General features: G+C 38.7%; 1 protein-coding gene across 2 annotated transcripts; it reads right to left on the bottom strand.

Annotated features, from left to right (window-relative positions):
* On the bottom strand, positions 1-25,745 carry OGA (O-GlcNAcase). 2 transcript variants are annotated; one of them, XM_052660811.1, is made up of 16 exons: positions 25,133-25,745; positions 21,744-21,795; positions 21,217-21,314; positions 19,513-19,643; positions 16,673-16,844; positions 15,414-15,512; positions 14,263-14,547; positions 12,813-12,971; positions 11,772-12,385; positions 11,206-11,380; positions 7,757-7,842; positions 6,691-6,795; positions 5,766-5,851; positions 5,288-5,480; positions 3,512-3,671; positions 1-2,129 (listed from the first exon to the last, which is right to left on the bottom strand). In XM_052660811.1, exons 1-16 carry the CDS (start codon positions 25,329-25,331, stop codon positions 1,993-1,995), a joined length of 2,751 nt encoding a protein of 916 aa, XP_052516771.1. In that variant the 5' UTR covers positions 25,332-25,745; the 3' UTR covers positions 1-1,992. The 2 variants fall into 2 exon arrangements, with proteins under 2 accessions (XP_052516771.1, XP_052516772.1); XM_052660812.1 differs by lacking the exons at positions 1-2,129; positions 3,512-3,671; positions 5,766-5,851 and having other exon boundaries at positions 5,328-5,480.
* Positions 25,746-27,341: the final 1,596 nt, after the last annotated feature.

Raw genomic sequence — 27,341 nt, forward strand, 5'->3', positions numbered from 1 at the left:
TTTACACAGTACACGACCACACACATTCACTTCAAGTTTTATTTTGCCTCTTGTATGGTCTTCAGATAGTCTTACAGTTCATTTTCTACAGGAACTGAGCTGTGATCTAAACAATCAATGAAATATCATCCCAACCATAATAAATAGCCATAACCATTAGAAGACAGACAGCACAGCATTTTACGATCCTAGAGGCCTGGACATCTGTTTCATAGTTAGCTCTGTGACCAGAATACCAGCCAAATTGATTATTAAAAGCAAAGATAAAGCTGCAAACAAACTTGCTGAAAATCCTGATTCCACTGGAGGATGACCATGGAATCTACCAGATAAAATGCTAGAACTGTCCACTAGTGTACAAAATGTACTTAAAAGAGAAAAAAAACCAAGTGACATTAAGCCGGTAGAGACCCTCCCTTCATCTCAGCCTTTGAAAATGCAAACTTGGTTCCAGCTGTACAACGTACCTTCCTTATCCTGCTACCAGCTGCAGGTTTCTAACCCTGGATGTAACCCTCCTTCATTCATCTCACCCATTCAGTGCACACTCACAGGCTTCGGTTGAAAGTCACTAGGTACAATCCCTTAAGACTTTTTTCAAAGCCCACACTGATAGAAACCTATGAAAGAAAATGTTTTAAATTTTCTTCTTGACCTTCTTCCCTCTTAGCTCAAACTCAAAACTGCTGATACAAAACTGCTGGGAAGCAAGGTAACAAAACATTGTTACAGAGAAGCCAGCAAGCCATGATAAAAAAGAAAATGAATCCTGCAGAGCAAAATTCAATGAAAGAGCATTTGCTCAGAACCCTTATAAACACCAAATCTAAATTAAAATACTTGAAGCTTTCAGAACCTGCGGTTAAAGGAAAAAGAAAAGGGTAACCTTAAGTCACTGGTTAAAGTGTACTCATTCTTTTAAAAATTAGATACAAACATGCAAGAACTAAAGATTGATTTAATAAAACCAGTAGTAAAATTAAAGGACAACTGACCTGTGGGCAAATGGGATCAGTCCCCAAACCCTAGTTGCCAGATGTCAAAACTAACATTTCACATGCTGACCTACATTGAGGTTAATTTCCAGAAATGACTGCACTTTGCAACAGACTGTGAATCCTATGAAGTCAGGCTCTTGTACCCAAAGTGGTCATGGCCTAGCCCTAGGTGGGAGGCACTTTGAAAAGAATAAAACTTCTTTTAAAAACAAAACCAAAGACAAAAGTAAAGAAAATCCACTGATTTACATTAATTATTCAAAGTGCCATCCTGAACCGCACCCTTTCATTTTCAAAAGCAAAATTACAAAAACAAAGGATAGTCAGGTTACAGCTAGTTTATATACAAAATTTTTTTTTACAAGTGTATCACTTTTAGGCTTTTGCCACAAACAACTGCACATCTGTCCCTACAAATCACAACTTGCCTGAACCAATGGTCACTAGGAGACAACCGGCCAAGGCTTTACAAAAAGCAGAAAAACCGCCCAAACTGAAATCCTTTCCTCAGCTTAAACTATGCCATAACCATCCCACTTGGACTCTCCACCCTGAAGCCTCTAAACCCAAATCTTTCTCATCTTTGCCACGTCTCTAAAGCATGATACATTTCAGTCAATAAGCCAAGGAGGATGACAAATGATTGATTACTCTTAGGTGAGAAATGCAACCACACTGGATGCAGAAAACAGTGCTGACTACATTTATTGAAGACCCCCTCCCTATAAGCCCACGTAAGAGGTCCTGGCACCTAACACAAAACCCAACAAGGAGGCCCAAATCTCTTTCCTACGGGATTCGCAGCAGTATTATCTTCTTCCAACCAGTGAGTAAGTAGTCTCTAAGTTTGACGAGTGAGTTTTACAGTCCTCTTTGTTTCCAATCACAACTGGCTGATTCATTGTGGCTCCAGAGGCTGAGCTGTATGAAGACCCCAACCACTACCCACCAGGTGAAGTTAAGACTTTCCGACAGTTCATAGTGCCAACAAATGTCACAGGCTCCGACCAAGTATAACCACATCCTTTGGAAATCCTTCCATTTTTGCAATTTCAAAACAGCCCAACTTGCTGTAAAATTCCAAAATTCTTTTATCATCAGGTCTCACTTCACAAAAAGCTCCTCGGGACCCTAGGGGAAAAAAACAAAACATTCACAATATAAATGTTACTGAATTAGTAGAATTATGAACTTGTGATTAATCTTTATATATTTCAAATAGATCACAGTGGGAGATTATCTATACCAGTCCCTAAATCTCACGTAATTTTTAAAATTTATATAAAGTCAATGGATATTAATATTCATCAATATTGTAACAACTATCTTAAAGTAATGGGTATGTTAACTGGCTTGAATATGGTGCTTATTTCACAATGTATTTCAAGGCATCAAACTGTACACTTTAAATACAGACAATCCTTGTCAAATTACGTCAAAAAAATTTTTTTTGAACAGCAAATAAAACTCTTCCCCAGAAAGAGTATCTTTTAGCAAAGAAGTTGTCCAAAACCCTCAAAGTGTCTACAGCCATACCACCCTGAACTTGCCCAATTCTGTCTTATCTCGGAAGCTAACTAGGGTTGGGCCTGGCACCAGCTTGGATGGGACAAACCTCAAGGCAAACAATAGCCCTGCTGAACGTATACTTGTAATATGTATACATGACTATGTGAATATTATACATACACACACATACAAAGTACCTTTGAAGGACCCACAGAGCAGAGCCTATTCCAACCCATGCCACAAGTCAACACAACCAGAATGTGTTTTTTATATTAAGACATAGCTCACATCTGTACGATTCAGTTCCAAGCACAACACTTCTGAGAATTATACTTTCCTCAGAGTTGTTTCAATTATCCCACAAAGGGGACACCACTGAATCAAATGATACAAAGATGCAACAAAGTGCATTCTCATTCATCAACAATTCTCTAATGAGTGCTCAGCTTCTCTATGTTCATTTTTGTCTTGCCCAAAGGCTAAGAAGTTTTTAAAGGCTGTTGGATTAGATGGACATGAATTTGACCAAGCCCCAAGAGTTGGTAATGGACAGGGAAGCCTGGCATGCTGCAGTCCATGGGGTTGCAAAGAGTTGGACTAAGTTTCTGGACTGAACTGAATATATGGCAAAGTATTTTTGAAGATTGAAGTTAACAAACTCAAAGAAGAAAAAGTATTAGCGATTCTGCATTCCTATATGAAGTCTTCCCAAGGTTCATTTAATTTTCAACTATCATTTATAAATCTCCTGGCAAAATAAACATAAATTCATGTGTTCACTTCTCATTTAATTGGGGCTTAATACAGGCATTCATAGTATAAAAGAGCAGAAAGAGCAGCATTTTTCAATGGTTAATACACATGCAGTTCTTGCAGCACTAATTCAGAAGCAAAACCGTTAAGTGGTGGAGAAGGGAATGTAAATTTACTTCTTTTTGTATCCTAAAATAAGAGTCCTGCCCTCACCTAGCCCAAATACCAGCAACTCCACAATATCTACTCACCATTGGCTTTCAGTGAAGAGAGAAGGCAAGCCATCATGCTTTTGGCTACACTTGGATCAGTTACTTTTTTGTGAATATCCATCTTTATCAGAGAAGGGAAATTGGCAAGGAAAGTTTCTGGCAGTACTTCCTGCTCTTCATGGAAACTCAACATTATTTTCTGTAAAAATTAGGATGAATCTCTTGACTTTCAGTAGCTACTCATTATGAATCTACATATTCCAATTACAGAACTCAGAAACAGGAAAAGGAAAGCAATATTCAATAGTAACTCTTGTGGTAATGGGAAAATTACCACATGCAAAATCAATTAGCTTATAATTCTGGCTGACATGTTTTCATTTTTTAAGTTTGTCTAAATGTAATGCAGTATACTGGATTGGATCCTGAACAGATTAAGGACATTAATGGAAAAACTGTAAATAAGGTGAAGAGTTTACAATAATGCACCGAAGCTGGTTTCTTAGACAAGGACAAATGTAGAAAGTGGGTGAAGGGTATATCTAAACTCTATTATCTTTGTAACTTCTGTACATCTAAAATTATTCAAAATAAAAACTAAATAATTCAAAATAAAACAATGTTTTTAAAGTTTGTACTGCTTGCACAAAAATGTGAATGTACTTAACATGACTGAACTATACCCTAGAATATGGTTAAAATAGTAAATTTTATGTATACTTTACAATTTTTACAAAAAAAGTTTGTAATGGACACACTGGTTATACTCCATATGTTCCTAGGCCGAGAACTGTCGGATATGGAAAAGCAACACATCAACAGCTCAATCACCAGCATGCTGCAGTCACGCCGATGTATTCTAAGAAGCCTACTCCAAACCAGCCTCTTATTACACTGCCATCTAGCTAGAACCAAAAGGTAAAAAACAGTAATAGAGTTTGAGTGCACTGGTGTGGGGAAGAGGGGTAGAGAATTTCAGAAAAGGGGGAGAAGCGATACAGAAGAAAAAAGACAATGTCATAAATATAAGTCCAAGTATATTCTCTGATAGTATTTATTGAGTATAAGTAAAGATTATCCTCCAGAAGAAACTTTTTATTGTCATTCCTATTACCATGTGAGGGCTTCCCTGACAGCTTAGTTGTAAAGAATCTGCCTGCAATGCAGGAGACCTCACTTCGATTCCTGGGTCAGGAAGACCCGCTGGAGAAAGGATAGGCTACTCAAGCCAGTATTCTTGGGCTTCCCTGGTGGCTCAGCTGGTAAAGAATCTGCCTGCAATGCAGGAGACCTGGGTTCCATCCCTGGGTTGGAAAGATCCCCTGGAGAAGGGAAAGGCTACCCACTCCAGTATTCTGGCCTAGAGAATTCCATGGACTGTATAGTCCATGGGGTCGCAAAGAGTCGAGTGAGCGACTTTCACTCACATTACCATGTGAAATGCATTACTGAGAGAGCAAGTTAGCTTCATCAGCACGCAAATGAGATTTTTAATTACTAAACTTGCCCTGAGTACCCAAAGAAGAAACTATAACATACAAGTTTGGTGCTGCAAAACAGAAAGCGAAAAAAGAAGGTTCTTTCAAAGTCAACACTGTGCTTTCACTTGAGTAAGTAATACAACAGCTCCAAATCAAAAGATGTTGGGAACAGTGGAAAATGCCATGCTAGTAAGAATAAGCCCTAAGAATTCTTCTCTGTAAGAAATTTAGAAAGCACTGGGATTTTAAGATATATCTGCTTGCTTTTTTATTTTAATAAGCACTTTACTTTCTTAAAAAATTACCACTGTTTAATTCTAAATCTGTGTATTACCTCAGCCTCAGAGAGTTCTTTATCACCATTTGGTTTGGTATACTTCTCCTGCATGAAGGGAATCCAGGAAATTTTACATTTTTTAATGAAGGGGGTCACATCTACAGTGCCCAGGGCATAACCACATATGCCATCTTCATCTTCTAGGACAAAACAGTAATCCAGGCTAAGGGAAAGCAGCCCTCCTACTAACCTGCTCAGAACAAAGAAAACCAGAATGAGTTAAGTTACTAACATAAAACTTCAGAAATCAGTGATATAATAAAGCCCAATACACTCAATTGACAATGTGTGGAAACTACATTTGACATAAATAAAAATTGGAAGTTTATACATATTAATAACTCAGATTTTATTACAACTAAAGTAGGACTTCTAAAAAACTGTATCTGTATTTCTAGTCTTCATCTCCCCACAACCAGGTAATCCTGCCTTTGAAATGTCTACTCCCAAATCCAACAAACACTGCATCACATACTTGTCTCCAATAAGGTCAGGCTGACTTTGAAAAGGTAAACCAACTCCATCGTCATACATTTCTCTGCAAATCTTGTACACGGAAGCCTGAAAATACAATCTAATTAAGCAACACATCAAGAAAAATGGCAACAGAATCTGACAATATGACTCATAAGTCATAAAGGACTTCTAGAAGAGGGAATAACAAAATGTTTGACTTGTCATAAACATCACCTCTGCTTTGTTAAATATTTATTTATTGAGTCATATTTGTAAAATCAGTAGAAAACAGCACAGTTGTAGTAAACAGTGAGAACTGCCTTGCACGGGATAGTTTTAGGCACTAAGTAGTGGATTCAAAATTCATCAAACTATGAGGCTCTCTCTCAGCTTTCTACACATCCAAAATATTTAAAAAGTGATTTTCTTTAAGCAAGCTTGCCTTTTTCTGTAGCTGATTATCAACAGCCTGGAAGCACTTTACAAACTGCAGAAAATGTATGGAGAACATCAGGCTAGAACAACATATCACACAGATATTGTTCAGGATTCCAACTCTGAATACATTTCATCTGATAAAAACTAAGCACAGGACTTCCCTGGTGGTCCAGTGGCTAACACTTCACCCTCCCAATGCAGGGGGCCCGGGTTCGATCCCTGGCCAGGGAACTAGATCCCACATGCTACAACTAAAGATACCACATATCACAACTAAGACCCAGAGTAGCCAAACAAATAAATAATTAAAAAACTAAGCACAAGATGTTGGGTCTAAACTCCTTAGGCTCTTCCTTAAACTACCCGTGTTTAATGTTTCAGTTAACTTTCTCCATCTAAAGTTTGTATTTTAAGACACAAAAATGATTTTTTTTAATCAGGGAGTTCAAAAGAAAGTATTAAGTGTTCACCATAACCACACTCCAAGTTGGCAGGTAGAAAATTACCTCATCTTTAGGAAAATATGGTCTGATAGTATAAACTTTGGAGGTAGGAGTCAGTGGGGGTGGTTGAAAAAAGAGGTCATTTGCCCCATCAATTGGCAGCAAACGCTGTAGGAAGAAAAAAGAGGAAGACAGATTAGTGCTGGGAAAACATTTACTTCTTTTAATGAGTGTGCACTGCAGATTACCAACTTAACATTAACTGGCTACTGCAGGCAGACCTAAAGAAGAGGGGTGCACTATGCTTTACTAACATAAACACCTCTTTGCTGAGGGAGGGGAATGCTTCTGAATCGAAATTACCCAAACTGAGTTACATAGCTTTAGTGGCATACTACTGGGAATTTAAATTTACAGTAAAAAAAAAAAAAATCTATTCCAATTATGACAAATCTATTTTTTTAAACCAATCTTATATAGACCATCTCTCTACTAAAAGATGGCAGAACAGAATGTCAGGAGGAGAGGTTTGGTCTGAAGAGGGTTATCTGTCCAGGAGACGCTTTATCCCCAAAGCAATGCGCTTCAGTTTGCTGCGCGCAGCAGAGCACCTGTTGGGGGGAGAAAAGTAGAGCACCTGAAAAGTCCATGAACAAAATTCCAACACCAAAAAAGTTGCATTTTGTTTAAATTTTCATTCCTGGACTGTTCTTTCAAGTACAAAATTTACTTATAAAATAATTGAGAAAATATCCCAAAGCCCCTTCCCCATTCACTTGCATGATTATTTATTCTTTTTGCTCATGGAGTTTCCACTGGCAGACAAGCATGCGCGCATTGTGCATTGCGGGCGCAGATTAAAATGCTGTGCGACCTGCAAAGAAACAATGTGAAGTGTATACCTAGAGCCGCTGCGCTTCGCAGGCGCGGGGGGGAATTGGCAGCATCTCCTTCAGAAATTACTGCGAAAGAGGAGGAAAATTTGATTTAAAATCCAGCTATGTAACTAAATTGAATTTGGGACTAGAAAGCCTTCGGCAGACCAATCCTTCCAGCCATCTGATGCGCAATATAAGGTTTCTCATAAAACAAAGAAAACGTCAATTCAGTTGTGAATTCATATTGATACCTGGAACTCTCCTGCTAGACCACCTCTAAAGGCCCAGGGTTCTTGGTCTCCAATTAAGAACTGTGCTGAAGAATGACTACGACACCCTGTTGAGATCAGATCCAAGCGGAGAACGTTACGAGAAAGGGGATTTCCTGGGGTCTCAAACGTCCAACAAACTAACAAACACTGTGGAAACAGCTCTCTAACAATAATAATCCAGGGTTTCAGGACAAGGCTGTGATAATAATTTTTTTTTTTAACTTGTAATGGAATTTCAATACTGACGTTCCTTCCTCTGATTAATGAATAATCACTGTTCTACAGAGAGTCCTACCCTTTATTAAATTATTGGAAGGAAAATGTCAAGTTTGTCTAAGTCACATTTATATATTCCCTAGGTACAGCTATAAAAATTAAGGCAGCTGCTTCCTCTCTACCTAAAGTACAGTAACTTTAAAGTGAAATAAAGTGAAATTGATGACACATTTTATTATCACAGCCCAAGGAATTAAACTTGTCTGAAGTCACATTTTACATTTTGAGGAAGGGTACAGGGAAGGGAAAAATGGGAGAAAAGGGGTTAATCTTGTCAGAAAACTAAGGTCAGCAGAATAAAAGAAATTATTCAGTAAGTTGACAATGAAACACAGTGAGTGCTTTTCCTCACAAGGACAATCCAAATTCAGACTTGGCTCAATTGGTAACAATACCAGTCTGACAGATTCTGAGAACTAAAGAGAGCCAACTGATGCTCCTAATTTGTCCAGAACTAACATACTTTTCTTAAAAGTATGACAGTATCTGGCTCCTCTGAGCAACCATTATAATCTTTGTGGTGCACTTAGCTCATACATGGAGTGGCAGGCTTTGAGGTCCAAAAATCTGCACTTAAGGTCAGCACTTAACCAACTCCACAGGCAATTAAGGAAGCTAATAATGAGAGAGAATTAAAAGCAAATTATAATTGCCTTCCATAGACAATTAAGGAAGCTAGTAATAAGAGAAAATTAAAAGATACTTTGGAGGCCAAATCACAATCATCTGCCTAGTCTTCTGACAAGATAAAGCAGCGCAATATAGTTCTTTTCCAACTGAAGACAGCATTCTACCTCCTGTTCAAGTTAACAATCTCATCAGTACAATATATAGTGTGCTAGTCAGACAGTCCCAAAGCAAACCAATTTTTTTTGCTGACAATTCGGACCCATTTAGAGATTATATCCAGGGTTGTCATTTCTCAGGGGTAGGGGTACTTAAATAAATAAATAAATATATAATGTAGTATTTGTTAAATAAATATGAAATAGGGTAAAATTTTGGTTATGAAGAGAACCTGCCCCATTCCATAGCTCAGTGTAAATTTACACTGCAGGAAAAAAACTATACCTCTCAAACTTTAAGGAACAGCCAATTCCCCTACCCCCGACTTTGAGACTACAACATAACTAGCACTTCCAACTATTACAATAAAAAGTTGCATGTACGAAGAGCTGTATAAATGAAAACATGGTTAATGCCTCAGTCGCTGCGCAAACGTGACTTCAGTTCATGCCTACTGCCCTTAAATCTACCTGAACTACCTCACAGAACCTTTTAATTTAAACTAATTAATCATGACGCGCTGTGAACATCTGCCGCTGTCCATCCAATAGTAGTAGAACTTGTGCTGAGGATTCTCCCATCTGTACACAATGGGGAAGAAGATAATAGAAGTCGTTAGTAATCAAAAGTACTGCATAGCCACATTCTTTAAAGGACTGAATGCCAGCTGGACTGGAGACTGGAGGAAAACAAAGGGTTCTAATCAGTAACTCCCTGAAATTACTACAGAACCAAGAAAATATTTTGTCGTGAGCTGTTGTGGAAGCTATGTGGATGCCAAGATGATTACTTAAAACTTCTAAAATACTCTGACCTTGAGACTGTACGACAGCTATATACAATTAGGGAAAGCTGCCCCCAGAACTGCACAATTCAGAGGTAAAAGCCTGAGAGGAAAAAGCAGCAATACTGTATATAATCAAGAGATTTTAATAATTTTTTAATTGAAAGCTAAGTAGCCAATGTTTTAAGCAACACTTTCTCAAACCCAATAAACTGAATTACAGGTTGAAAATTTAAGACTTCAGTCCCTATAAAGGTTAATATATCCCCTGGAAGGCAAATGCCACCATCCAACAAACAATAAGAGAGGTTTTTCCTAAGCCTAAAAGCAGACAAGTATCACACAGAAGAGGTATTCTGGAGCCTTTTAACAGGAACGGGTCACAATTCTCTCTTCTACCTGTTGTGCGATATATACAGGAACCCAAAGTTCTCTATATTCTCTTTCTCCCAATTTATTTTTTTATTTTTTATCTTTGCCCATGCCCTGCGGGAAGTGCCCTAACCAGGGATTGAACCCATACCTCTTGCAATGGAAGTGTGGAGTGCTACCCACTGGACAGCCAGGGAATTCCCTCTATTTTTGAATTAACAATCAGCCTCTATTTTAAACTGCTAATTAGCTGTATCAAAGGAAAAATTTTTTTATATATTTAAGAATCTGAAAGTATATACACAGAAAGTGAGAAATCTCTTTGCTCCCACTCCTGAGTAACTGTAAGCTCACAGTGTTTCGTATTTCTATTTCACAATCAAGACTGTGTAACCCATCATAGTGTTTGTGACTACTATGAAAATTGACATGTTGGTTAGCCTTGCTGCCTGCTGTGTACTATGCATAAGTCCATTACATATTCCTTATACCTGGATTGAAAACCTGGAAATGAAATGAGATTCCCTGGAGAAACTTGGCCATGCTGGTGCTTTTTATCAAGCTTGAGAACTTAAAAAAAAAAAAAAATTTTTTTTTCACTGTTGGAGAACTTCCATTTAATGAAGCATTTTCAGGGGTTTGCAATTTTTATCCCCTGCTAAACCAATTACTTGGTAGAGGGATAAAGAAAAAGTCCTATGAAATAATACCAGGTAGCACCAGAATAGCCTACCACTAAAGCTCGCATGCGCACAGGGCTGGGAGGATGGCTTCCTCTTTCCAAGCCCCTTAGGTCATTTCAGCAATTGTTCTGTTAAACACAGCATTAATGTTATCAAGACACAGCAAGCAGCAGAAAGCTCACATAGTCGCAATTCATAGAGTCTCGTCTCCAAATCAGATAAAAGTGGTATACATGGTTCCATCCAGGAAGCATTCAGTCAGAGCAAGTTAAAGTCAGTACTTTCTAACACATTTTCAAGATATTTATGCTGAATTAGCCCAAGGGAGAAAAATCAATGTGCCCGATATGTTTACTGAGGCTTGCACCTCAAGTCTGTAACAACAGCTACACCTTTGAAATCTAGGCAAGGAATTTAAACACAGTTGGAAATTCACTAATTCCATAAATGTTTTTCTCCCTGTGGGATAATTTTTTTTTTCTTTTAAGGGACAATGTATCTGAGAAGATTATTCCTGGTGCACCTACCTAACCACTGTACAAAAGACTTCACCATAGACATTATACTCTTGATATCCCAAACATAGGAGTACATGTCATAAAGGATTGTCCTGTTCGCACAATTGGAGAGCCGAGTGAACATTCCCATCACTAGTCCGCACATCTCTTCAAACTTGGCTGCTCGTGATCGCCATTCTTCAATCTATTGAGGATCAATAACGACACTCAAAAAATTGGAAGTTTAAGAACATAATCTAAAGCACAGTTATAAACTAAGCTGTTTATGTTATCGAGTACCTGCAAATTTATCCTCAACATTAAAGAATCACAGGGCTTAAACATTTAAAGATAAGCAATAAAAGTCTGTGTCTCCCCAAACTGACAAATATTCCTAAAATATTAATCAACTTTGACCTTCCTTCATTCCTAAGTACTGTAAGGTCAAACTATGGAAACACATGATTCAGCAGGGTCTGTACCTACTTCACAGAACACACTCTAAGACGTGGCCAATTCTCATTTAAGACCTCCTCCATATCATCAGCATGGGGATCCATCCAGGCCAGAGAAGCAAGTATATTAAGTGCACTCACTTTTTCCGAGTCTTTTCCTTTGCAATTGACACTGACAACACTACTATTTGCTCGAAGCCACTGGAACTCCCGTAACATCTGCGCTCCTTTGGGTCCATGCTCATAAGGAAGGTAGAATAGGTCAGCAAGTAACTGCAAATCCTCCAGAGTCACTGGTTCTGCAGTGTACAAAGGCTTTTCATTTGGACCAGGCACAAACTGCTCCTTGTTTGTCTGTTCATCAGTCTGCATAGGGGCAATATCACTGATGCAATCTTCCTGCATAGACATCTCTGGGGATTTCGATTCAGCTATGCTTTCTTTATCAGTGTCCATTGGTTTCAATTCTTCTGCCATTTTAGCTTCAACAATTTCAGTTAGTATTTGACTGTCATTCTTGTGGTCTGTTTCTTCCTGTTTTTCCACTACCATGTCCATGGGTTCCTCATCTGGCTGTTTCTTTTCTTCTTCCTTGGTCAGGGCTGTAGGCTCACCACTCAAGGCTGCTCCCTGGCTCATAATGGGCTCCTGGTAAACAGTTGTAACTACAGTTGTGGCATTTAAAGAGGGTGCTGCAACTAGAGGAGCCCCATCAACTACACTTGCTTTAGCTCCACTGTGTGCGACCTGCCTACCTATAAAAACAAATTGCCAGAAAGACAATCAGAATGAGAAACGGAACAAGTAAGATCCAGAGAAATGTCTTAACAATAAACCTCAATTTGAGATTCCAAATAGAAAAAAGTGCCACTTCTCTAAACCACCGGGGAGGTGAGGAAGGGAAGAGAGGGGAAAACACAGATCATAAATATGGCAACACCTATTATTTTCTTCTCTTTTGAAGATCTGTATTTTTGAAGAACTATTAAAAAAATTTTTTTAAACAAATTAGCATTCCAAGAAGATAAAACCTATTTAAGGCCAAAAGTAAAATTTAAAAAACCTTATTCTCTAGATTCCTAAATTTCACTTTGCTTGGTGGGCCTGTAATAAAACATCACAAATGTTCTTATGTCTCAAACAATGTAATCCAACCCTCTTACAAAGAAAGGCCAAACTCACTGCTGTATTGATGAGGTACGCCAAACTCCTGCAACCATTCCGTTAAAGCTAACTTCAGAGCCATCTGTGGACTATAGAGTACATCAGTTTCAATATCTTCATCACTGCCTTCATTTTCTAACTTTATCTGGATTGATACAGTACTGTCTTCACTATCAGCTGCAAAACAGAGAAACAGCACAAAAACAGTTTTGATTACAAAACACTAATTCTTACAGGGAGAGGCGAAAAACTGGAGTAAGAACAAACTTTAAGCATAATAATGCAAACACAACCAAGATCCTTCACTGAACCACTTCACCTAGAATAGTCATCTAAATGCATTGCCAAATGGAAAATCCCAAATGAAATAATAAACACTAATTTCAGAATCACTGGACAAATCATTGATAAATGTCCACTGATAGCGTTTTCATTTCTAGCCCAATCATTTAATGCCCAACAGGCTTTACTTATATATTCACCCAGTGTTAAGTATCTCTTTCTCCATGAAGTCATTTACCCACTTTTGCTTAAGAGAGGTAATCAATCACTCCCTCCTCTGTGTTTCCCCTGCTGCTGCTAAGTCACTTCAGTCGTGTCCGACTCTGTGTGACCCCATAGACGGCAGCCCACCAGGGATTCTCCAGGCAAGAACACTGGAGTGGGTTGCCATTTCCTTCTCCAATGCATGAAAGTGAAAAGTGAAAGTGAAGTTGCTCAGTCGTGTCTCACTCTGAGTGACCCCAGGGACTGCAGCCTACCAGGGTCTTCTGTACGTCGGATTTTCCAGGCAAGAGTACTGGAGTGGGGTGCCATTGCCTTCTCCCTAGGACTCTGTAGATAATTATTCTCAGTACTCCTCATTCTATAGTACAGTTCCTTGCCTGCTTTATCAACACCAGACTAATTCTTTCAAAGTAGGGACTATTTTATTCTTTGAACCCTTAGTGTCTGATAAATAGGTGTCTAAATGTTAATGAATAAACAACTAGTCAACATTCTCTTATCTGGAATTCAATTAAGATTTTTTCATAAATAAAAATCAGTAAGCCAATATCTAAAATAAGAAATGTTTCATAAATGTAAGCTAAACTGAAATTACACAGTAAGCAACTCAGATAAGAATATCTAGCTATCTAAAATAACCATTTAAATATAATCACCTGAAAACATAAATTCAATCAGAATTACTCAAGGGGTAACAGGAACATTAAGACTACTCTGTCTAGTTCCTCAGGTTTCAAAAGCCAAATCACATTTTAAAAACAAAGAACTGAGGCCAAAAAGTTATTAAGTAACTTGCCCAAAGCCACTCCAGGGAGCCCTTTTCCTATCATTTACATCTCATTCACAGGACTAAACAATACCTTTAAAAAAAATTCTTGATGACAAAAAAAACATATACTCACCAATGGTTCTAGTTAACCCCAATCTCTTCCCAAGGTCAAGAATTAAGTCATTTACTTACTCATCACTACATCTTTCCTTACTCCATTCATGTTTGATTTGTACCAGGTGGCAAGGGTGTGGATAGCAACATAGTTGGCTTCAAATTCACAATTTGGATTAGTCAAGACTCCTTTTAATCGTGGGATGAGTTCTGTGGATCTTCCTTTGTATGGGCCCAGAAACAGTCTCTTCTGATCGTAATCGTTAGCATGAATGTTATCCCAGATTACTGGAGCTCTCTTAATTATCTTCGACACCTCTTCAATGGACTCTACTGGTATTTCTTTAGAAACAACTTTAGGACCTAAAAATAAAGGCCATCATTTATTAAAAGGCTCTCATACATGCTTTTTCAAAATAGCAATATACTGCATGTAACTTTTTATTTTGTTATATTTTTAAACAATTTTTCTTTTTAAAACAACACAGCAACATGTGCTTCTACTCAGCTTTATTCCCCTCGCTCAGTATTTCCTCAGAGTAGATTCCTAGAACTAGTGGTTAGAAGGCACAAATATTAAAGGTTTGGGCAAGTTTCCTCAAAATGATACACTAGTAAGAAACAAATTTTCCATGTAAACAATTTTTTTTCCAATATAATATATCCTCAATTAGACAAACTCTCATTAACCTAAATCCTGGGAGGGTTTCTTCTCTTAATTCTTAGAATGAAAACTAATACAACTCATTAGTTTACTAATTACTAGCTGTCAATCTAGCATTAAGGCTTTCATTTCATAAAATACAACATTCTTGACTTTCCTGGTGATATAGTAGATAAGAATCCACCTGCCAATGCAGGAGACATCCCTAGTCTGGAAAGATTCCACAGGCTGCAGGGCAGCTAAGCCCATGTTCCCTAGAGCCTGGGCTCTGCAACAAGAGAAGCCACTGTAAGGAGAAGCCTGTGTACCGCAGGTGCAACTAGAGAAAGCCTGTGGGCACCAACAAAGATGCAGTGCAACTACAACAAAAATAAAAATAAGTTATTTTGATATTCAGACTCACTGCAAAATCCTAAAAAGTATTCTTAATACTAAGTGCAGAATGTATACTTTGTAAAAGGAAGAGAATCTCATTAAGGCTCAGCTTTTTAAAAGTATACAAACAACCAATTTCTCTAGATCCTAGTTAATTAAAACTTTTACTGTATAAATCTTTAAGACTTACCTGTCCAAAGCACCTCAATTCCAGGTAGAAGCTTTTCACCCACAGTCCTTAAATAAGGAGACTGAGACACATTTGGATAACAGAAAGTGCCACAATATTCTGAATGTAGGGGGAAAAATTAATCAGTAAAATAGGAATGAAATAGTCATGAGTATTTCAATGTGGATAAAAATGTCTATCAATTTTAAACTATTTTCATCCAAATGATAAAAGGCCTCTATTTTATGTTCCAAAAGAAGTCAACAAACTAGCTCATTTATGTATTAAAAAAAAAAAAAATCAATTCATAAAACCCGATATTCCTCCTCCAAAAGTAGGACAGATCAACCCTTATGATCCTATGGTCACTAGAAATTTAAGTTTACTAAAGATAAATAATTGGAATTTTTAGTGTTTTCTACAAACTCTGAATTGCCTACATTTCTCTGTTTCAATCAGAGACCAAGCAGACTGGATTGATATAATAAAAATAAAGCAAAATTATGCCCCTGGCTTAGAACTCAATTATAACTGATTATAATTTACAATGAATTAAGTAACTACCAAGTATGATCTTACTAAACATTACTTGAATATTCATGTAGCATCAGAAGAGACAAGGTTCACAGTTCACAATACTCTTAACAAGACAGACAAACACACGGTTAAATCAATACAGTCTAAAATTTCTTAGAACTTATTTAAACTCTTTCTGAACGAGAAGTCAAGCCTAGAGAAGTTTTCTTATAGGCTGAATTTTGAGAGGAAAAAAAAAAAAGAAAAAATATTTTCAGTGGAAGGGAACCAGGGAGAAGAGGGGAAAAAAAGGAAAACGGGGAAAAATTATTAAGCTTTCTATTCTGACTACTGGAAGTAAGAGCCCAGATGGGAGTGGGAGGAATGAAAAGGGATACAGATAGGCAAGGGCAGAAAAAAGGAACAAGTAGGAGGGAAATGAGAAGTGACTTAGTTAAATGCAATGTAAATTTGCTTTTTTCTGGTTTTCACTTTGATAATACTATTCCCTTCCTCTAATCCAGAAAATGTAATGTTCACATACTTTTAGTACCAAAAAATACATAAAATCTTTCGCCTATTCAGTTGTCATTAATTAATCCCTAAAATTTCTCCAACTTAATATCTGGAGAAACATCTTCTAGAAAAAGAACTCCTACCTTTGCATACCAAAGGGACAGGGAAAAACAATAAAATTCATACATGATCTTTTGAATGTTATGTATTTCAAGACTAGTTAAATAGAAAGCTATTATATACAATACCTGTGGGACAGAAGAGGAAAGTTTCTGGCTCTCCTAGGTATTGATAAATCTCATTTGTGATGGAGACCTGGGCATGAGCAAAAGAACTGAATACCTCTTTGTCAGCTGCACACATATTATGGTCAATATCATCAAAAAGCAAGGCAAATGACCTGCATCCAAACTGAGAAACCTAGGAAAGGGAAAAAAAAAAAACAACAAGATGCTTTACCAGCTCATCTTAAAGAGTAAAAAATACAGGCTTTAAAATATTCAAGTATACAGTTAATAGTTATACTTAAAAGTCAAATATTTTCCTTAGTAGAATGTTCAACGCCAAACCACTCCCTTTCTATTTTCTATGTTAAAAAGCTACACAGTTTCTGAACCCATATTTTCATTTGGGTTTGAATGCACTAAGCAAATTGTCTAACAAAGCTTCTATAACGTGGCTTATCCTTCTACATCTTTCAGTACAAAAGATACCTACCAGCGGAAAAAAAATGAAAGATAAACTCCAAGACACTAAAAATCCAAGTTATCTGCTCTAGTCAAGATGCACTGATGCTAATAAATTTCTTTGCACATAAACCTAAGTCATCAATCAGAAAGACCAAAATAGCAGAATATGATCAAGCGGGGAAATAACCTCTTAGGAGCTTATTCACAGAAATTTAACTACTTATTGTTTTTTTTTTTTTTTTTTCCTGGCCACAGCACACAGATTGTGGGATCTTAGTTTCCCAACTAGGGACCAAACCCAATCCTGGCAGTGAAAGCACCAAGTCCTAACCCTTGAGGAGCCAGGGAAATCCCAAACTTTTAGGTTGGTACAAATGTTAACTGCAATTTCAGACTGCTGATTTTAAATCATTATAATTAGGTTCAAACACATCTTTTATTAATTAAAATAGGAACCATTACAGTCAACACATTTTTGCCAACAAGAGTTAAGTTTATCTCTGTAACATAAAAATCTATGCTTCGGGATTTAACAAACTCTTGGAAAACATTTCCTGCATCCTGCTGGTTTTGGAAGCGTTTTCCCTGCTGTTGAAATGCTTAAAAAAGTGGTAGTCGATTGGCTAGAGGTCAGGTGAATATGGAGGATAAGACAAAACTCTGTAGCCCAATTCATTCAACTTTTGAAACATCGGTTGTGCAGGTGTGGTCAGGTGTTGTCATGGAGATCGGGACTTGACCAATGCTGTCTGCAGGTGTTGCAGCTTCCAGGGCCATCTCATCAGGAGCACACTTCTGTGGCGTATGTGAGCCACAGTTATGGTTTTGCTGGAATTCAGAAAGCTCCAGTGGATCAGACTGGCAGCAGACCAAAGTGACCAGGACCTTTTCTGGTGCAAGTGTGGCTTTAATAAAATGTTTTAGAGCTTCTGCTTGGTCCAACCACTGAGCTGGGCATCACTGGTTGTAGTATGAAATCCACTTTTTGTTGCATGACACCATCCAATTGAGAAATAGTTCGCTGTTGCATCAAAACAATGATTTTTTTTGGTTTTCAGTCAGCTCATGAGGCACCCTTTTATCGAGCCTTTTCACTTTTCCAATTTGCTTCAAATGCTGAACAACCATAGAATGGCTGACGATGAATGGGTCCTCTTAAACTTCTTGTCTAGTTGTAAGAGGAGCAGCTTCAATAATGGCTCTCAGTTGGTTGTTGGCAACTTCTGATGGCCAGCCACTGTGCTCATATTCAAGGCTCTCGTCCCCCTTGCAAAACTTCTTGAACCACCATTGCACTGTGCGTTCATTAGGACTTCCTGGGCCAAATGCACTGTTTGATGTTGTGTCTCCACTGTCTTATGATCCATTTTTTAACTCAAATAAGAAAACTGCTTGAATTTGCTTTTTTGTCTAACATCATTTTCAGAGTTTCAAATACATATAAAATATACAGCAAGTAATAAGTCATTAGCAAAAAAACAAAGTGAGAAATGAACATTAAAATGATGTATAATATATCCACATTTAAGAATGTATTCCAACATCAAATGGCAAATGTCAACACTGCAAAACCACAATTACTTCTGCAACAACCTAATAACTTTAAATTCTTTACCAGCCATTCCAATACCACCAATAATATACAGGGCTTTTTTTTTCTTTTTAAAAGGTGCACCACAAGGCAAGTGGGATCTTAGTTCCTTGACCAGGAATAGAACCCACACCCCTGGCAGTGGAAGCATGAAGTCTTAGCCACTGGACTGCTAGGGAAGTCCAATATAACCTTTGTTTTAATAAACATATTACACTTAACCAAAACAGATGTGCAGCTTTTGTTACGTAGAATATAGATTCCAATCAGGTTCAACAACAGCTTACATGTTTACCTAGTTTTTCTTCTCATTTTGGGAAACTAGCCAGTCATTTCCAGACTGAATTATGTCTTTTAACCATATAACCGAGTTCATCTTACTTCTATAACCTCACCCAGTTTAGTCAAGCAAGCACCCAACAGCATACACAGTTTCTGGAAATGTGACTCTGGAAGACTCAGAATCAGCTGGAATGTGAGTAAGTCTCCACCTCAAGTCTTCATTAAAAATCTATGGGAATGGAGCTAATGAGCATTCTTTTAAGCATTACTTCTAAGCATTCTTTTAAGGCAGTTCTTATGCAAAGTGAAGTTTGTGAAGCATTGGTACCTCCAGTAAAGCTCTTTTCACTCCCTTTAGAAAATATTCCTATCAAAAGTAAAAAGTTTGCACAGAAAGTAAAAATCTGTACAGGAACAAAGAAGTACTATGAATCTGGTTTTCTTTTTGTATCATAAAAGCAACTCAGAAACTCTTCAGTTTCATGTGCTGACTCAGGGAAAAATAATGAAAAAGGAAGGAAATTACCTGGTCCAGTTTGCGTTTCAATGTGGACACTTCCTTGGGGTTAGAAAAAGTAATATCCAATCCAGGTGAGATAGCATAGATGAACTCTATCTCATATTCCCGTGCAGCAGAGATGAGAGTCATAAGTTGCTCTAAAGAACAGAGTCCATGACTTTAGAAAGCAGCACAGAAAACTAAAAGAGCCTTCACCTTTAGGTTATTTTTCTCCAATTTTCAATAAGTGAAGAAAGAAAGTCCCTTCAATTTTACAAAATTGTCATGTCCAATGTGACAACAGGCCTTACATAATGGCACAAACTTGATACAATTTAATATCACCCTGAACTCAATAAAAGTATTCTTCCTTCCACTGCCATTTCTCAAAAATACTCAATTAAGGCATCAATCCTCTTATTGAATGCAAACCAATTTTATTTCTCAAGTGTTTGAGAGTTATGTTTTTGTTTTTGCTGTCTCTGTACAACTGGAATTCCTAAATAAATAACTCTACATGTAACTACTTTATAATTTAGAATAAAAGAAAAATGTGTTCTTAAGAGCCAGGGTTAAGTGATGGCCTTAATAATCTTGACATCTCTGTAACTACAACAAAAAAATCTATCACAGCTTTAAGTTTCTAAAATGTGACAGACAATTTTCCTAAGTAAATTGAAATACTATTTCATACCACAGGATATATCTTTAAATAACCTTCAGTAATATCTTAAGATAGTCATTAACTATATTTTGATCACATTAAATTTCATTACCAGCATCACCAGAAAATAATCAAGTTGAAGAAACACTTAAGTTATATAGAGTAGTAAACAACAAACTAGATGGAGTTTTAATTGCTTTTTTCATATTTTAAGAAAACCTTCTGCCTTCACTGTCTTGACTGGGCTCTGTAACCAAGTATCAAGTAAATTACTTGTCAGTGTATTTGTAACTAACTTACTTATAACAAGTAAATTACTTGTTAGTTATCATTTAATTCCAGGTATGAAAATGTTCCCCCACTCACTCAAGTACACAAAGAAAAGCACTTCACCATTTGTCTTAGTTACTTATATTTATGAATTTTATGTAGCTAACTCGACCTAAGAATACATGCAGAAAGGACAGTTTGAGATGGCTTTCACTTCAGTATAGGCCTGAACCAGGGTAAGGTAGTTCTTGACTTTAAATAAAGACAGGACCAGTACTAGTAATCAAGTGGTTAAGACCAAGCCATACTTGATTGAACCTGAAGCAAAACAATCAGTAATACTAGCCTTGTCTTTATTTTACATTTTGGTATTTTGTTCATGGATTTTTTTGCATTAGTTCTGGTTTAAAAATAGATAGTACTTTTTATCTTTATTACTGATTTTTTGGAGTACTTTAAAACTTGTACTCAAGGCAGGCACCTCACTTGCCTTGCCCGAGGCCTAGCCTTGCTTCAGGACCTCTTTGTCCAATGGCCTACTGTTTACTGGCAGAAGTTAAAAAGTACAGTTATGACCACAAAACAGGTGGAGTCAGACTGGCAAACCCATGAATCACACTATGGCTACACAATTTTCTTTCAATCTGCATAACAGAGCTACTATATAAAAATAAACTACCTACAAAGTGAAAAGTGGAATACTTAATTCTTGTACAACTACATTTAAAATATACCTGCTTTCTTCACATACTCTACATTTCTTCACATACTCTACAGATTAAAAAGAAAAAGATTACCAGCTTCCTCCACTGAATACATCTCTCGCCAAAACATCCTATGTTTGTAGTCATCTTTTGGAGCATACAAATATGTATTTAATTCCCATTTCTGGAGCCTTAAGAGAAAAGAAAATTACATGTATATAAACAGGCAACATGCATAACCAATACACCTCAATTTTTTCCCTTTTCTTGGAGCAGCTCCATCTCTTAAAAAGTTAATATTCTGGGGCAGTAGCTTTTAACCCTTTTCAAGTCCAGTGGAGTTGTGAAAGAAATTAAATAAGGAATGTTAACATATCCAACAGTCTTAAATAAAAATACAACAGCTCTGAGTGAAGCAAGTGAAGCCCAAAACCTATTTAGCTTTCCCAGGAAAGTCTGAGAACCACTGACTGGCCTAGGTGAAGAGGAAGAAGACCAAAGTTAAAATAACTTCTGCAACTGAGAAATCATCAAACTATACTTGGCCTATTCAGTGCTAGTGTTTCCTCAAACAAAAGGAAATATTAATGAAGACTCTCCTTTTCATAATAAAAAGTTACCTTCTAAAGAGTTCTTTTCTCTGTTCCATAACCCATGGTCTTCCATAAAATCCTAGATTCAAAGTAAGAATAAAATTGTAAGAATGTGATAAACTGTGTACTGAGAAAAGCAGATTACAATACAAATGACATCAGTTTGTAAACAATACAAAAATTTGAAGGATGTTTAGTAAAACATTAACATGTTTTGGAGTGATTATTATAAAGTGACTTTAATTCCCTTTTTGCTTAGGCAAATTTTCTGGTTTTTCTACCAAGAACACTAACTACTTATGCGATAAACTTATCTAAAAAGAGGTAAATGTCATCTCTTTTCATTGTCATAAAAGACCAAATATATTTAAACCTAACTTTTTAAAAAGATTATCTCAATCTTACAGTGAGGAGAGGGGAAGCCTAGTAACCCCAAGCTGCTATTAATAACAAGTACTATCTAGGAGGGGAGTTAAACCACTTTTAGAGGCAGAAAAGGTAGGAAAAAAATCAGGAACAGAATTAGTAAAGAATCTGACTGACCCAATTTTATGATTTTGTTTGTTTCCCAAAATTACATTGTAAAAGAGACCCAAAAAGTGCCTTAAACTACATTCACAGCAAATTCAACATCGGAGCTGGCCCAAACAGGAAACTCAAGCAATCTCAATTCCAGAGCAAATGTCTGAACAACTGAAAATTCAAGAATGTGCCTCACTCCAGTATCCCATGTGGGGCCACAGCACTAGTAATGCAAGAAACAAACCTGCAGATGGATGATGTTAGCGATGTAAGTACCAAACTGGTATTACAGCTTGCCTAACCTTTACTTTCCACCAGTCTCAATCTAATCATCTGCCAGAGATAAGGACAACCTCTCAAGAGTATTATGAAGATGGTTCAAATTCTGTTTTGAACACAAAATGCTCCTTACACACGCAATTTAACAAACTCAAAACCAAATTCAAAACCAAAATTTCTGAACTGTAATAACCTCCACTCTAAACAGAACAGTTACTCTGCACAAAGACAATGAGACAGACCAAAAAATAAAAATGAAAAATTCATTAGGTACTAATGCATGAAACTGTAGCACTTGGAATCTGGACAATTCCATGGTTACTCTCTTACAAGTGATTTAAAATGTTAAGTGAATTTTACAAGTCTTTATAGCTTTCCTTCAACAGTTTGCATTATCATTACCTCTTAAAGGAGTAGGCATTAAACTTTCCTTTAGAGCTGTCTCAACATTAAAAAAAATTTTTTCCAAGGGTCTATCATTTTAATCTTCAGAAACCCTAACTTTGCTCTTTGAGAGTAAGGTTCATGGTTTTAGTTAATTGGCACCACAAAGAGGAAGCAGGGCTGTTACATGAGTTAAAATCAACACAGATTCCTCCACAGAACTTGCAACATTATTCACGTCATTAAAGTGAACCTTAAGAACTGGGAACTTTGGTGATGGCCAGTGCAGTTCATCCTTGCTTAAAAAAAATAAAATAAAATAAAAAAAAAAAACCCCCAAAACAAAACTAACACTCAGGGTAGACCTTTTTGGCAAAACTTTTGTTTCACTTTTATATATGTATACATATGTGTATGTTGGTTTGTGATGTAAAATGTACTTTTAAAATCAATAAATTTTGTGGGCCTCTGTAGTTAAATACTTGCAAATAAAAGGACAAATTAACCTCATAAGTATGTAAATAAATAAAATCAACAAAGGTTTGTGAGGGAAAGAAAAACAAAACACCAAAACAAAAAAAAAATCAGGTGCTTAGTCACCAGGGAAATAGTCTAGGGAATGAGAAGGAGAAAAGACAATAGGTAACACAATTCTAAGTAGACTAGTTCCCTTTTAATACTATTCTGAAAAACAAATCAATTGATCTTAACCACAACTAACTTTTTCTATAATTATTGACAGTGTAATCCACAGGCAAGCTTCCTTAGACTCACTGTAGTCTAGCTCTAAAATTTCTAATCGTCCAGCACTTCTCTCCCACCCTCCATCCCAAGATCTTAGGTCACAAAACAGATTATTTTCTTAGTATCTCCCTGCAGATTCTAGTCCTATAAATACATAGATGGATAAGTTAAGCAAAGCAATCATGTTTTCATAAACATCGACTCCAGACTAACACATAGGTAGTTTTTCCATTCTGTTTTCCCCTAAATTGTGCAACAGTTAACTTCACTGAACCGTTTCATTTCTAACCTTAGCTGCCAACTAGTCTTGTTTTCCCCTACAATTAAACTTTATCTAAAATACCATAATCACCACCCATCTTTCAAATGAATACTCCGTATGTTCGGAAGTTCTCAACCAAGAGGACAATCCTTCTTTCCTTTTCCATGTCTTTCCGGTTTTTTATAAAGCCCAGTATTTAACTGTTACTACTACACACACCATTACATATAAAAGAAAACTAATGAAGTATACAAGCTAGGAAACCCTGGGTCAGCCAAAATACTTTAGAAAGTTCGAATACATGCTGTACTTCAGGTAAGAGCAATAATGAAATTGATTTATACTTTCATAGAATGCACATCTGTGGAACATTTGTCCATTACATTCATAAACTGTGATACAATCTTCTACTCATTTTCTCCAACCACCAAAGAAAGTCCATCATTCCTAAATGGTAATGGGAAAGGAGATGGTGAAAAGGAGTTTTTAAACCTCTTCTGCAATAACTAAACTAGAAACTCCATATCTCAGATACTGTTAAAATCAAAGCTTCATCCCTCAAAGCAAGGCATAGTAGTTAGCAAAGGGCAATTTTCCAGGCTGCAAAAAAAAACTGAATTCAAAGGGTGGGAGGTTGGGGACTGAATAAACAAAACAAGAAACAAACCCCCTCCCCCCCCAAAAAAAACCACCTCTAAGCAAAAAGGAATTTATAAAACTGTAGGTCCACAGTGCTTCTCTTCACTCCAGGAATACAACTACCACATCTGATGGGTAGTCTTTTTCCAAAGGGTAGGGGCAGCAGCACTATACACGCCTTTCCGTTTGTGAACCCAAACCACCCTAGGAAACAAGATCCCAAAGTACAAAGATGTAAAACTCAGAGCCCAAGACCAGACTCCCTACAACGCCTCCACTGGAGCACGCCTGGCTCCAAGCCCAAGGCGGGTGGGGTCAGGCACGTTAATAGCCAGAGGGGAATTCGACGCCGTTCCAGAACGCGAGAGAAGACTTGCCCACCCTCTCGCCTCTTCCCTCGTTCCAGCAGGGTCAAATTTCAGACCCACAGGAATAATCCCCTTTTAGAGCTTCCCCCCCTTCCCCCCTGCTCGCCACCGCCGCCGCCCAGACTCCGCCGCCATCCGCCTAACCAGGAAAGAACAGATTACTACTGGGGTGGGGCGGGGGGAGGACACTCCTGCCCAGCCCGCGCCACCGCTCTCACCTTCCACCACGCCACACAGGAACCTCCGAGCCCCTCCTGCCGCGCCGGCGACCGCTGCTCCCCCGGCCCCGGTTGGGTTGTCTTCTCCCGGGGCTGGAGATGCCTGCGGCTCCAACGACGCGCCCGCGGAGGCGGCAGGGTTGGAGTTGAGCTCGCTCTCCCGCTCCTCCAGCACCGCCTGGCTCTCCTTCTGCACCATCCTCCTGCCCCCGGCCGCCGCCACCTCTGCAGGTCCTCCTCGGCCTCCGTCCGTTGGGCCGCCGGCCCGGAGCCCTGGAGAGGGCCTCGGCTCCTAGCGCGCGCCCTTCCTGCTCCTTCCCTTCCCCCTCTGCCCTTCCCCCTCCCGCTCCGCAGGGACCCGAATGCCCGGATGAGAAGGGCGGCGGCACCGGCGCGAGCCCTTTGTCAGCCGCTGCCTCAGCCTAAGCTGGGGGATGCCGGAAGCCTAAGCTGAGATCGAGTCCGCGACGTATCGTTCTCTGGAGGCAGATGGCCACGGCTCTTTTTCTCCTTCTCAGTTAGCTTCTGTTGACCTTCCGATAATCCTAGTTCTCCCGCTGCCTCCTCCCGAAGCCCCTGGGTCTCCTCTGCTGCTGCCTCTACCGCCCGCTTCCTGTTTATCCGCACTGCGCCTGCGCCGGAGACCGGCTCAGACCGGTCCCTTCAGCCCGGCTCCCCCTCCTTCTTTTGAGCCAGTCTATTGAGCGTCATTCGGTAGGGGGGAGCAGAACAGAAAAGACGCGAAAAGCGGAAGGTAACGAAAGCAGTGGAATGTACCATTTATGCTCTCCACCCTCCGGAACGAGCCAGACTCCCAAGAACAGACCATTAACCAACCCCGAGAAGGGGAGAAGGGGAGGAGGCTGGAGCGGGTTGGGGCAATAGGCATGTGGATAGGACCGGCAGGCGCGAGTGGGTGAAAAAAAAGAGGTGTTTACTCTCTTAATGCGCAGGCGCGGAATCCAAGCCTCTGGTTCTTAAAGAGCTGGGAAGAAACTGACCTACTTTCTATTGAGATTCTTCTGACGGGTTGGTTCATTACATCAGCCTGACCCAGGCTCGGGTCTGTGAAGACAACACTCCAAGAAGCTCAGCTCACTCCTCTGCCCTGAAACATTTCCCCCTACCTCCAGCTTGGTGCTATCCCTCTTTAAAAACTAAGTCATTCCTTCTTTCAGCAGACACCTATTGAGCTTGCCTCCTGCTTACCTCTTGGGCCACTATGAGCTCACAGCAAGGAGGTTCAGACTAACGAATACACACACAGTCCCCACACGGTGTACCCAAGTGTTGTGGGAGCTCAGAGGAGGGACTGACTTCATCATCCTCTGGGTAGAGGCGGCGGCCATGGCTTCACTTTCGAGCTGGGTCATAAAGGATAAATAGGAATCAGCCAAATTGAGTTAGAGAGAAGAGAACCCTCTAGGCAAGTGGAAAGGAGTACAAATGTAGGAAGGGGTGAAAAGGCCTGGCCTGTTTGGGAATGGGGAGTGTGAAGTGTGTATCAGAGAGAAGTGAGTCTCTTTGAGCCTCAGCACAAACATCATTTCCTTGTGCGAAGCCTTCCCTGAGCCCTAGATGGACTTCATCTCCTTGCTATTTGGGTCTCCTTGCTATTTGTTCTCAGGGCTCCCTTTGGTCCTGTCATAATGCACTTGGTGGTTGAGAAATCTGTGGTTAATAGGTGATTTAAATGTGAAATAAACATCTCCTCATTCTGATTATTAACACTTAACGTTGTCCATCTTATACTTCAGTCTCATATTAGACTCCTCTGACGGTAGACCAACTTGTAGCTTCACAGACTCTTATAGTCCCTCTCTTTAGTCCTGGAGTGTTAAGATGGGGATTAGGAGCAAGTATTTTCTTAGGGAACTTCCTGTGATGACAGTGGGGGGCCATAGCAGCTTCACTGTATATTGTGGTCCTTTGGGGATTTTGGAGCTGGCATACCAGGTCACCCCAGCCCCCAGTTTCATGACACTTTCCTCTGCTTCACACTTTACACTGTGGCAACTGGTAGCAAGTCATCAGCCATAATTTCATCTACTCTCCATAGTCAACACTTCTTGAATCCATGACCCAGGCAAGATCCACCTTCCATATCTGTACTTCTCAAGCTTAAAGGGCAATTCTTGCCACACTCTTTCTCTCCATAACACACCTCTACCCTCCAGCGCCTACAGTAGGAATCATAGCCTAGCAGGCC

Source organism: Budorcas taxicolor, chromosome 23 (genome assembly GCF_023091745.1).
Source record: "Budorcas taxicolor isolate Tak-1 chromosome 23, Takin1.1, whole genome shotgun sequence".
Lineage (NCBI taxonomy): Eukaryota > Metazoa > Chordata > Mammalia > Artiodactyla > Bovidae > Budorcas > Budorcas taxicolor.

Coding starts and splice junctions, on each gene's coding strand:
- OGA (XM_052660811.1), bottom strand. CDS start 25,331: ATGGTGCAGAAGGAGAGCCAGGCGGTGCTGGAGGAGCGGGAGAGCGAG. Junction 11,381..11,771: donor AAGGAAAAGACTCGGAAAAA/GTGAGTGCACTT, acceptor GATCCTCAATAG/ATTGAAGAATGGCGATCACG. Junction 6,796..7,756: donor GTCTAGCAGGAGAGTTCCAG/GTATCAATATGA, acceptor TTCTTCCTACAG/CGTTTGCTGCCAATTGATGG.